Source organism: Ceratosolen solmsi, unplaced genomic scaffold, assembly GCF_000503995.2.
Source record: "Ceratosolen solmsi marchali unplaced genomic scaffold, CerSol_1.0 scaffold14, whole genome shotgun sequence".
Lineage (NCBI taxonomy): Eukaryota > Metazoa > Arthropoda > Insecta > Hymenoptera > Agaonidae > Ceratosolen > Ceratosolen solmsi.
The window spans coordinates 4177583-4188605 of record NW_011948420.1 but is presented as its reverse complement, the minus strand read 5'-3'; the positions used below and the strand labels follow the sequence as shown (position 1 = coordinate 4188605).

The following is an 11023-nucleotide window of genomic DNA, read 5'->3' as shown; positions in this document are numbered from 1 at the left end:
AGCGCAATAAATTTAACAGAAGAGCGTGAATGTACCGCTAAATTTATGAGAAAGAGATGTGAAAAATTTCATTTTTTACCATATTAATAATTGGTCGGGAGGGCAATATTGCAAAAATTAAAAATTTTTCTCAAACAGCTCATTAACTTTCAAGGGCAAATGACCAGAAGCCGAAGGATTGTAAATGCACTTTTGTTCCTCCTCCAAAATTTTTCGCATTTAACTTTCTGCGTCCATGGATAATGCAATACCCACCAAAACGAGAAAATTTTCCTTTTCCCATTTTAATACGATCATTACATTTGAAGAAGATTTAGTGTTATTGCAATTAAATGCGGGACCCAGATTGAACAAGCTAGTTGAGTTTACACTTAATTACCGTCAGTACTTCTTGTGCTTTATGGATGCTTCGCGTTCTTGCGAGCAATCCTCCTAACGAAAAATATTTGAAAGCGCCGCTGAGGGACAGAAACGAACGGGGTTTTATTCACGAAAGTATAGGCCTAGAGCAAATAGAGGAGCAACGAAGTATCCTCCGGCGAGATGTTGGGAGAAAAAGGAGGAGGTAGGCGTGGATCGCAGAGTAGTCGGGCTCTGCCGAGTCGAATAAGACGGAAATTCCGCAGAGTCTCGCGTATATATATATATATATATATATATATGTATGTATGTACGTATGTATGTATATAATAGATCGGTCTCTTTCTTTCGCTAGTGGTTAGGAGCACCGATGCCGCAGTTGCTGCCTTAACGGGGCCTACACGCGATAATTGCTAGGGGCGTCCTGCAATTGCCGTGGCTAACAGTCGCGTTCGGCTGCCCGATTATCCTGCAGGGGCCCAGCGCGCACTTACCTCGCGATCCTTGCTCCGGCACGGAAGTCCTCCGTAATGCACCTCGTCCCAACCTTTCTTCCTGTCCTTCCTCCACGGACCCATCCTTTCAAGAGCAGCGGCCAAGATTTACTACTGTTATTCGGCACTTAGCCGCGCACCCGCTGTGAGCTCCACCAGACAACTTGGTCGTGGCGCGCTTTGCGAAACTCTCGGGACTGCCTGTTTTTTATAGGGGAATCCCTCATTCAGGAACGACTCACGTTGTCTTGCTCGTATTATTGATGGCCGATAAGGGCTCGTTTATGAAAATAGCCTCCATTCTTTCCCTTCGGTGTTACTTTTGGTGGTTGTTGTTGTTTTTATTGTTGCTTTTGTTGTTGTTATTGTTATTATTACTGTTTTTTTTTACTGGGTCCCCTTCCCACCAGCTCTACCACAACCATGGCTGTCTCTCCGCCCGACCAAACCAATTCCCTTTTAGACTGTCCTGTCTGATATTACATTTATTATAGAAAGCTTACGAATGGCCTTAGTCGAGTCAAACAGCTGGAAAATATTGGGCTTTCGGCTCGAATTGGAGCACGTGTTTATTAAACGTCTATATTGAATTTACATCGAATACAGTGGCATTAATTGGCCTTAAAAATTGACTTGTATATACTTTCCGGATAAACGATTGCGTAGGTATATTGATATTTGACTAAGTATCAAAATTGCTTATTCACATGGCAATTCACAATATAGATGAATATTGGGATAATTAAAGTTATGATTGTGAGAAAAATCGTATGCCGCGCGACATGTGATATATTCGACTTTAAATAATATTGAGAACGGAAGAATTAAACAGCCGGAGCTTCAAAAATTATAAAATTTGAATTAAATGGCAAATATCAATGCCTATATAAGAAATGAAACAATGTTGAATATCTTACTAATATCAGTACTAATAAGTTCAATATTTAATTTTATAATGCTTAATTCGTAAATAATATTAAATTCAGCATCCTGATATAAAAATCTAGCACACGGTTATTTACGCTCGCGTTGACGAAAAGAAGTAGCCAACGTTCCTAAAATCTGTTCTTATATTGCAGCCAATCAGAAAAGTAACTGCCCTTAAGTGCTCTTTTATTACCAAATTCTTGCGGTGAAAATAAAGTAAAAGCTCACCTCTCCCATCTATGCACAATATGAAAACAAAATTAAAAAAAAGCAAAAAAAACAAGGGCGAGCAGTGTGTAAGGAGGTCGACACACTCCTGCTAGCGGCATCGTGAGGCAAAAAAAAAACTCGAATACGCTTGGACCGTGGTAACGCTTCAAGTGGACGAGAAGGACAAAGAAAAAAAGGAGTGCCCGGACCGAGAGAAGTAGCCGCAAATTTTCGTCGCGACTTACGATCGCGTAACCGCCACGTGTTTGTAACTGTAATAGGACTTGACTTAAAATTGAATGTTTGTAACTGTAATAGGACTTGACTTAAAATTGAAAGAGTCTCTCTCTCTCTCTCTCTCTTTCTCTCTCTCTCTCTCTCTCTCTCTCTCTCTCTCGTGTCTTTGCTTCTCTCCGTACCCCTCTCGTTTAGCTTTAATTGCAGATGAAAGAAATCGACCGAACGGGAAGCAGCATCAGCAAGCGGCTCTTCTCGAAAGTCATTTTAAACTCTGCTCTCGACGGTCCCCTTAGGCAATACTGCATGCATACATGAGTGTATTTGTAGTTGTACTGCAGGCAACGAGAAACATGAAGAGAGTAAGTAATAAGCAAGCGAGCGCAAGCACGAAGACTTTTCGTCGTTGTCTATATAACCTCGCCATTATTCTTACTCATGGAACACCGAGAAGGACCAACGAAGATAGCGACATAGATCGTCTAAAGTGATGCATCAATATGCTTCGTTCTCACTCCGCTTTCTCTCTCTCTCTCTCTCTCTCTCTCTCTATATATATATATATATATATATATATATATATATATATCTATATCTCCATTTTTTTTCCTACTTTCTAATATCTTACTGTTCCTTTGGTATACTAAGCTTTAATTCTTTTCAGTGTAACTAGACAAATTTACAAAACACATATAATGAAAATTAATTAGCAATAGAAAGTTTATAAATATTTATATTTGAAAAAAAATAAAATATAACTATATTCTACTGTTATGTCGTGTTCTGAAAAATTTTTCGTGTTCCGGTATTGTTACGCATGGGCAAATAATACTTCCATTCAAATCTTCATCTGAATTGTTTGCAAAGTGAACTGCAATATTTCATCACCTCGGAAATCTTCTGTTTTGAAAGCTCTATAATGAGTAACGTACATTGGTATTCGAGAGTTGAATTTTAATGCAAAATGAATAAGACGATGTTGCAATGTATCGAAATTATGTATTTCTATCTTATGTTCTTCATATCTCTGTTTTGTGCTGTGTTTATAAAAAAGAAAAAAAGAAGATGAAAAAAAGAATGATACGACATTGATTCTGTAAAATTTTGTTTATTGCTTAAAGATACTTCCATTTTATTTTAGACATTAATTGCATTTTCTCTCCTATGAATAATTAACCCAATCATAATTAATTATTTAGAGAAAATTTTAATTTTAGTGATGTATTCATAATCATAATTACTAATACTACATGCCGCTTTCATTCAGATTGATGAGAAAATAAAATAATTCAATAAAATCTTGCAAATGTCACTTAAATCGGACTCACTTGGTCAAGGAACCGTCTAACGTATGTCCACAATTAAGCGAGAAAATCTCTGCGCAAGAGGCCGTTAAAAGTCTTTAATCACACGCGCCCCGACATCAGCAAAAACCTCGGCATACATCATCGCAATTTAAGCGGTCATTTAAAAATCAGTGGCCAAATGTCCACCACTTTCTATAAGATCGAAGAGCCTCCCAGGAGTCATTAAACGTTTGACTATCAAGAGGCAAATAACAGTAGCGATAAGCCAAGAATAATTAAATTGAAATATTATTTTTTCTTTCTAATTTTAACAATAGCACCTCAATGCTGCTCAACGAACATCTACAAAGTCACCCCTACCTGGTCACTCTCCCTATCCCATGGGGCGACAAATTTACGCAATCATTTTTAACGATACGCGCGTCATTGGTAATTAAAGGTCATTTCAACCAAGAGGATATCTAAAGCGTTTACTAAAAATTACTGGACGGCTTAAAATACCTTCGATTACCACTGATTCATCATTCTCATTCGCTTTTATCAACTGCTCCAACGAACAGATCGAAAATTCGCCGATTATACGGAAGATAGCGCAAGCTCGCAGAAAAGATTTGCTGACATAGACTTTAAAAGATCGATGACTTTCGTTGTTATATCCTTATCGTAGTAACCATACGTCTAAACGCTAAATCCAACAATTTTCGTAAATTGTAATTCATACTCTCGTGAAAAATCATAAAAAACAGATTAAATACTTACTTAAATACGAATTAAATATTTTCTCATAATAGTGAAAGACATATTCCTTTTCATATTAACATTCCACGTTCAGCTGAGATAATGATAATTTAATTTCCCCGCATTTCTCAAGTACATATGCTAAAATTAAAATATAATAATTGCTTGTGATTAACAAAATCTTTCGATTTATGAAAAATGCAGAACCGTATTCTAAATTAGGCATTAATTTACTACATTCAAGCAACTACTTTAATACTGCCTTCTGAATTTTTGGTCGCAAAGCTTTTAAAAAAGCAAGAAACCTTCTACAGTTAGTTTGCACATTCCAAAACTACGTAAAGGGTCTTGTGAAAAAAACCTCGAGCTCGAGATTTAAAGCATAGGAGCCAAAGTGTGCGAATTTAGGGGATAAGTTAGTCCAAGTCCTTTCATTGTGAAATCGAGCTAAAAGCAACACGTAGGAGCAACAAACGATTTACTCAGCCATAAATCCATTTACCGATGCACTCTGGAGTGCATAACTAAAATTCCGATCCGCACCGTCGAGACTAAACATCGCAAATCCAAAACTACTACTACTACTACTACTACTACTACTACTACTACTACTACTACTACACACCTTCACCCACCTCCTTCCCCACTCATAAGAGAGTTCCACAGCTCTTCCACAGCTCTTTGTTAGCGAGAAGCTGGAAGAAGTAACTAGCAAATACGAGTAAGAGAAAACGAGATGGACGTGTTGCGCAAGGAAGACCTGCGTCTCGTCGGATATCGTCGTCGATTCGCAAGAGGCGGCTTTTGATTTACCAGAGCTGTGCTTTCTTCGGGAACCCGAGAATTATTGACCGAGCTTGGCCGAGCGCCTGGGAAATTTCATAGGAGCGCGCACTATTGAAAATTCAAGCCGTCGCCGCGACCGCTTCAGGGCTACTTGCCTTTCCTTTTTCGCGCTCTTTGTAAATTCTATTCGGATTGGCGACTGATTTATCGCGTTTTCGCGCGACGCGACACCGTGTATACATGTGTGGAAACACGAGGGATACGCGGGAATGCTTATCTCGGCAGCGGCTGAGCGCTATTCAAAAAATTGCTCTCAAACTCTGGAAATATTTCGCGTCGTTTTACCAAATGACTGTTTCTTAGCCAATATTGTTATTTGCTTTAATTGCCCGGCATCCTGTCAAACGACAGATTTTTCAACAAAGCGCGGTTATTTATAGGATAGGTACATTCGATACATTTATCTACATTAAAATTACATCTGACGATAAGTCAGCTTTTTTTTCTTTTCCTTTTTTTTTTTTTTTAGATTGGAACACTATTAAAAGGACTTTATTTGTCTATTTATTCCCAATAAATTCATCTCGTGTCTATGTATTTTCTCTCGTCCCGGTAATATTAATGACAAATATCATGTAAAGAGTCTGCCTCTTTGCATTCGAGGAGAAAAGATGATTTAAAACGACAAATTATTATTCATACGTAAATAAATAACGAAATGCTGCTAAATAACGAAACGATAATCGTTTATCTTCCTTTTGTATTTGCAACTCGTAACGTTCTCATATAACTGTCATAATTAGCTTCGTTTCATCTGCAGTAACAATGTCACATTCGAGTATAAATAGCCAAGACTAGCGTTTATCGTAACATTGACACAAAAGTGTCGTGAAAGAACAGCGGGGCGGCAATGATTTCCAGTGTAGGCAAAACCGACGGGAATTAGCGACGGTAAACGCGTCGAGGATGCGTAAATAAATAAATCGATAAAAGTACGCTAATTGAGATGCAATGGAACGGACGAAAAATCGTATGCATAATGGCTCGAGGCGACAGAAGCACCAACCATCACCGTAAATAAACAATCAAGGCGCACAAAGTGTTTTTCAGCCGCAGTTGGCACACGCGACCGCCTACGGCAAACAAAGGGTTATCCCTTATCAGACAGCGTTTATCTACTGGCTTTAGCAAACAGAAGTGCGGGCAAAACAATAACGCCTTCCCTCTAATTTCACCGTAATTTCCCCGGTAGAGGCTGAATTATCCCGGTCGAGAACCTCTTGTATGCCGCGATAATCGCATATGCATGCACGGCCCCCCTTGTCTCTCTGTCTCTCTCTCTCTCTCAGAGGCTGAATTATCCCGGTCGAGAACCTCTTGTATGCCGCGATAATCGCATATGCATGCACGGCCCCCCTTGTCTCTCTGTCTTTCTCTCTCTCTCTCTCTCTCTCTCTTTCAGTGTTGTGTGTGCGCGCACACTCTTTTTGTCTTCTTGTCTTGCACCGCTCGCGATGAGACCGGAAACGGATCTATGTATGTGTTGGTCTACGGTAGTGATATAAGAAATAGAGAAACAGCGAGACAGTGAGATAGATAGATAGATAGAGAGAGATAGAGAAAGAGAGAGAGATAGATAGAGAGAGAGAGAGAGACAGAGAGAGAGAGAGAGAGAGAAAGGGAGAGAGCGAGGAAGCTCTCGACGGCGTCGCGGGGGTCAGCGGAGGCTAACTTGCCATCAACTGTAGCTCGTATTTAAGATTGGAGCGGCCATGCATCTATCGTTTCTCGATTCGAAACAAACTTTTCAATGAACGGATAATGCGCGTAGAGACTCGTGTTTACGCAATGCCAATATGTTCATTTGCAAGTAGTAATAATTTCTTAAACCATTAGGCTTACGCGATTTTTCAATCAAATGTATGATTAGCTCTTAAAACGGGACAGTCCATCGATTAATTAGACTAAGTAGTAATCAGCCGTTGCCGATTTTATCGCTGGATTAGGATCTGTACATTCCAAAAAATAATCAGCACTCATTGGAAAGTCATGAAAACGTACGCATTGTTATGTAACGATTACTTTCGTCATCATCATCATCATCATCATCATCTTCATCTTCTTCATCTTCTTCATCTTCTTCATCATCATCATCTTCTTCTTCTTCTACTTCTTCTTCTTCTTCTTCTTCTTCTTCTTCTTCTTCTTCTTCTTCTTCTTCTTCTTCTTCTTCTTCTTCTTCTTCTTCTTCTTCTTCTTCTTCTTCTTCTTCTTCTTCTTCTTCTTCTTCTTCTTCTTCTTCTTCTTCTTCTTCTTCTTCTTCTTCTTCTTCTTCTTCTTCTTCTTCTTCTTCTTCTTCTTCTTCTTCTTCTTCTTCTTCTTCTTCTTCTTCTTCTTCTTCTTCTTCTTCTTCTTCTTCTTCTTCTTCTTCTTCTTCTTCTTCTTCTTCTTCTTCTTCTTCTTCTTCTTCTTCTTCTTCTTCTTCTTCTTCTTCTTCTTCTTCTTCTTCTTCTTCTTCTTCTTCTTCTTCTTCTTCTTCTTCTTCTTCTTCTTCTTCTTCTTCTTCTTCTTCTTCTTCTTCTTCTTCTTCTTCTTCTTCTTCTTCTTCTTCTTCTTCTTCTTCTTCTTCTTCTTCTTCTTCTTCTTCTTCTTCTTCTTCTTCTTCTTCTTCTTCTTCTTCTTCTTCTTCTTCTTCTTCTTCTTCTTCTTCTTCTTCTTCTTCTTGATCCTCCTCTTCCTCTTCTCCTCATCCTTTCTCCTCTCCATCTTATATTTCAATGAATATTATGTTAAAGCTAATAATATATTGGAGCCGACGCTTGTCAAATCTACATGCTAATGATTAGTAATTATGCGAACAGCATTTGCCGAAAGTATCTTGCGAATCGACTCAAATTGTAATTTTACACTGTTTGCGTCATTGCGCTAAGCGCTCATACTCCCTTTTAACCAGATGCAAGTAAGTATCAGATCCGGTGGCATATGTTTGGCCGTTACCCCATCCACTTGTTCTGACACTTTCTATTTAGAGGCGCATAAATGTGCCGAAGTCCCGAGCTCGAAGATATAATTTAGTATTGCCACAATTGCACCACATGGGGGGAATATTTTAAATTTTATTATGCGAGAATGGAGAAGATAATCCCTCTGCAATTAAACATCTGGTTCGGCTTCTTGGCATATGTACTTTCATTTACGACACTCCTCGCCACTAGAAACGTAGTTGCCAAACATCCGACCGTTTATGACACTTGAGCCCGCACACGCTCAACCATTCCCTCGCTACTTTTCATCAAATGGCCCAACACACGGGTAAAAAGGTGGGGAGTACGCTAGGATTTTAAACCCTGTCTCGTCCTATCCATTCGAGCCAAACATCAAGTGCCTCCCTTCTCGGCACCATCACTTACCATAGAGTATATTTAACATAAGATTTTCGCTTAAATTTTGTCGACTTCCCATAAGATACCGCAATGCCGATAAGTATATCAACTGTTCAGGCAGCGCCGATACATCGTCGATCATTTATAAAAAAAAAAAAAAAAAAAAAAAAAACAATTGCAACGAATGTGTTTCATAAGCTCTTATCCCTTGGTAAGCCTAATACGACGGCAATTATGACCTCGGAGCTTATATACAACAAGTTGCCTTAAACGCTCACCGCGCGTCATCGTTTCACTTGCGATAACAAACTACAATCGTAATTCATTTCTCAACGGCTATCGTTTATTATCGTCTCACCAAAACCTTCGCCCCGCTGAATTTCATGCATGACGTATGCGCTTCCGCATCAAAGTGTCCCGGCTAAGATACGACTTTGCGCCCATACAATTATCATCAACAATACCTAATGTACGTCCACTGCCATCCTCGATACCCATAGACCCCCGAACCAAAAGAGTTTCGAAATAACGAGACTCTCCGTCGTGGGCGATGGAAAGAGGAGTGGCCCGCAAAATAATACCAACTCCCCATTACCAGCGACAATCTTCCCATAATTAGATATTTATTGTGCGTTGCGTTACCTGTATGAGGTGGGCAAGAAGCAGGACGTAGGCGGCGGCCGCCCTCATGGCTTCCCTCGGGTATCTCGCGACTACCGCATCACCACACGTCTTATGAATCACTCACGCCGATCCTCGACTCCGTTCGGTCTCGCCCTAGTATCTATCCTGTGACGGCCGGCAGTCGAAGCCAAGAACACTCCTCGAACTCGGCTCACTGTCGAGGCGCATAGATGGATACCCACGTACGCGCCCCAACAACCGCAACCGAATCACTTATCCTCGGCGCTCGTGCTCGAGGACCGGAAATAACGATCGCGGCGAAAAAAATGGAAAAAAAGGAAAAAAAAAGCCCGGCCACACAACCGCTCCTCGTCAGACTCCTCGAGGAGGGGCTCCTCTTCCCTCCTCTTGCCGCTCGCGGCTCCTCCGGCTGGCACTCCGGCGGCGCTCGAGCTACCGAGGAAAAAATTCACACTGCACTTTTATAAATCCAGCACTGGCACTGGCTCGGCGCCCCGAGCCTCCTCCGCCTCCTCCTCCTCCACCTCCCTCTCGGTCGAGCGACCTCGCGTGGCGCCTGCCGCGCAACAGGTGAACCTGTGGCACCTCTTCGTCGGCGGTAGGCGCGTGCCCGGAGAGCACGACCTCTGGCCCCTTTGTTCCCGGTACGATGGCACTCTCGTGAGCGGCTCCTCCCGTCCTCGCTCTGGCGATCCGCCCCGAGGTTCGCCGTGCCGCACGAGGACAGACGACGAGCGCCGCTGCTAAATCGGCGCCCGCGCTCCCACGATACGTCCGCTCTCTCACTCACTCTCTCTCTCTCTCTCTCTCTCTCTCTCTCTCTTTCTCTCTATCTCTCTCTCTTTAAATCTCTATCACTCACTCCTCCCTCACCCTTCTCACTTAATCAACGCTTATCTAACTGTCTAGCTAGCTATAGCCGTGCGTAATAATATCCGTGTATCTGTCTATCCGCGGCTCTTCTTCATCCACGAGCCGTTCACCGCGTTCGGAGGCTGCGGGGATACATGGAAGATGGCGGGCGACGTTTGCTATGAGAGCGGCGAAGCTGATGTCCTCGTCCCCTCCACTGGAGCAGCTCTATCTGGCCCACCTCCTGGCGAACTCTCTCGCGGCTCGGGCTTCCAGCCGCCGTTGGCCCGCGACCTGACCCGGAGAACTCGTGACCCCTTCTCTCCTCTCGCGTCGTCTCTTGCCTGTCTCTGGCCCGTCTCTAGGCCGTCTCGGGCCCCAGCCGTAACCACGGGATCGCGATCCTAGCCCCCCGAGCGCGTACAGGTGTCCAGGCACCGCGCCCGGGACACGTTGTCGCTCCTCCTCGGTCTCCTCCACCGACTCCTCCACTCGCTCTTGCACCGGGTTACGCGTCGCGGCGACGGCGGCTCATTACGCGCCGAAACGTCCTCACCACTGGCTGCTCTCACTCACTGCACTCACTCTCGGCTCTTGGGCCCGGAGCTGAATTAGACGGAGATGGGACGTGACGATTGGGGCGCCTCCTCCGATGCTCGACACATGCGAGGACTCGGCGCTGCGCGGTTCGACCTCGACGGATTGCCGATACCCAGATCTCGGCCGATTCGCTCAGTTCCGTATTCGGCAGTGCGCACGGGGCTCTGGCTGAACGGAGCTACACGTCCGCGGGGTACGGACGAAGCGCTTGCTCGAGGGATACTGAGTCGAAAGCCGCAGGCCGGCCTGCGGGCCTCCCCCCTACCGGTCGCTCGCCACTCTCGAGTTCTCGTCGTACCGTCGCTCGCTCTTTCTCTCTCGCTCTCCTACCTTTCGACCTCCCCATCATCGCCTAAGGGGAACTCTTACCATGTTCTCTCGGTAACGCTCGCCCTCCCACCCTACGACGCTCCCTCCCTCCATCGCTCACTCACTCGCTCGCTCGCTCCCTCTCTCTCTCTCTCTCTCTCTCTCTCTCTCTCTC

At 43.2% G+C, this 11023-nt stretch overlaps 1 protein-coding gene across 1 annotated transcript in view; it reads right to left on the bottom strand.

The window, feature by feature from the left end:
• Ser (protein serrate) overlaps window positions 1-9889 on the bottom strand; it is a 79488-nt gene extending 69599 nt beyond the window's left edge. Inside the window, exon 1 of the mRNA XM_011498008.1 lies at window positions 9085-9889. Coding sequence (XP_011496310.1) covers window positions 9085-9132 — 48 coding nt within the window. The 5' untranslated portion in view covers window positions 9133-9889. The remainder of the gene's footprint in view (window positions 1-9084) is intronic.
• Between the last annotated feature and the right edge of the window lie 1134 nt (window positions 9890-11023).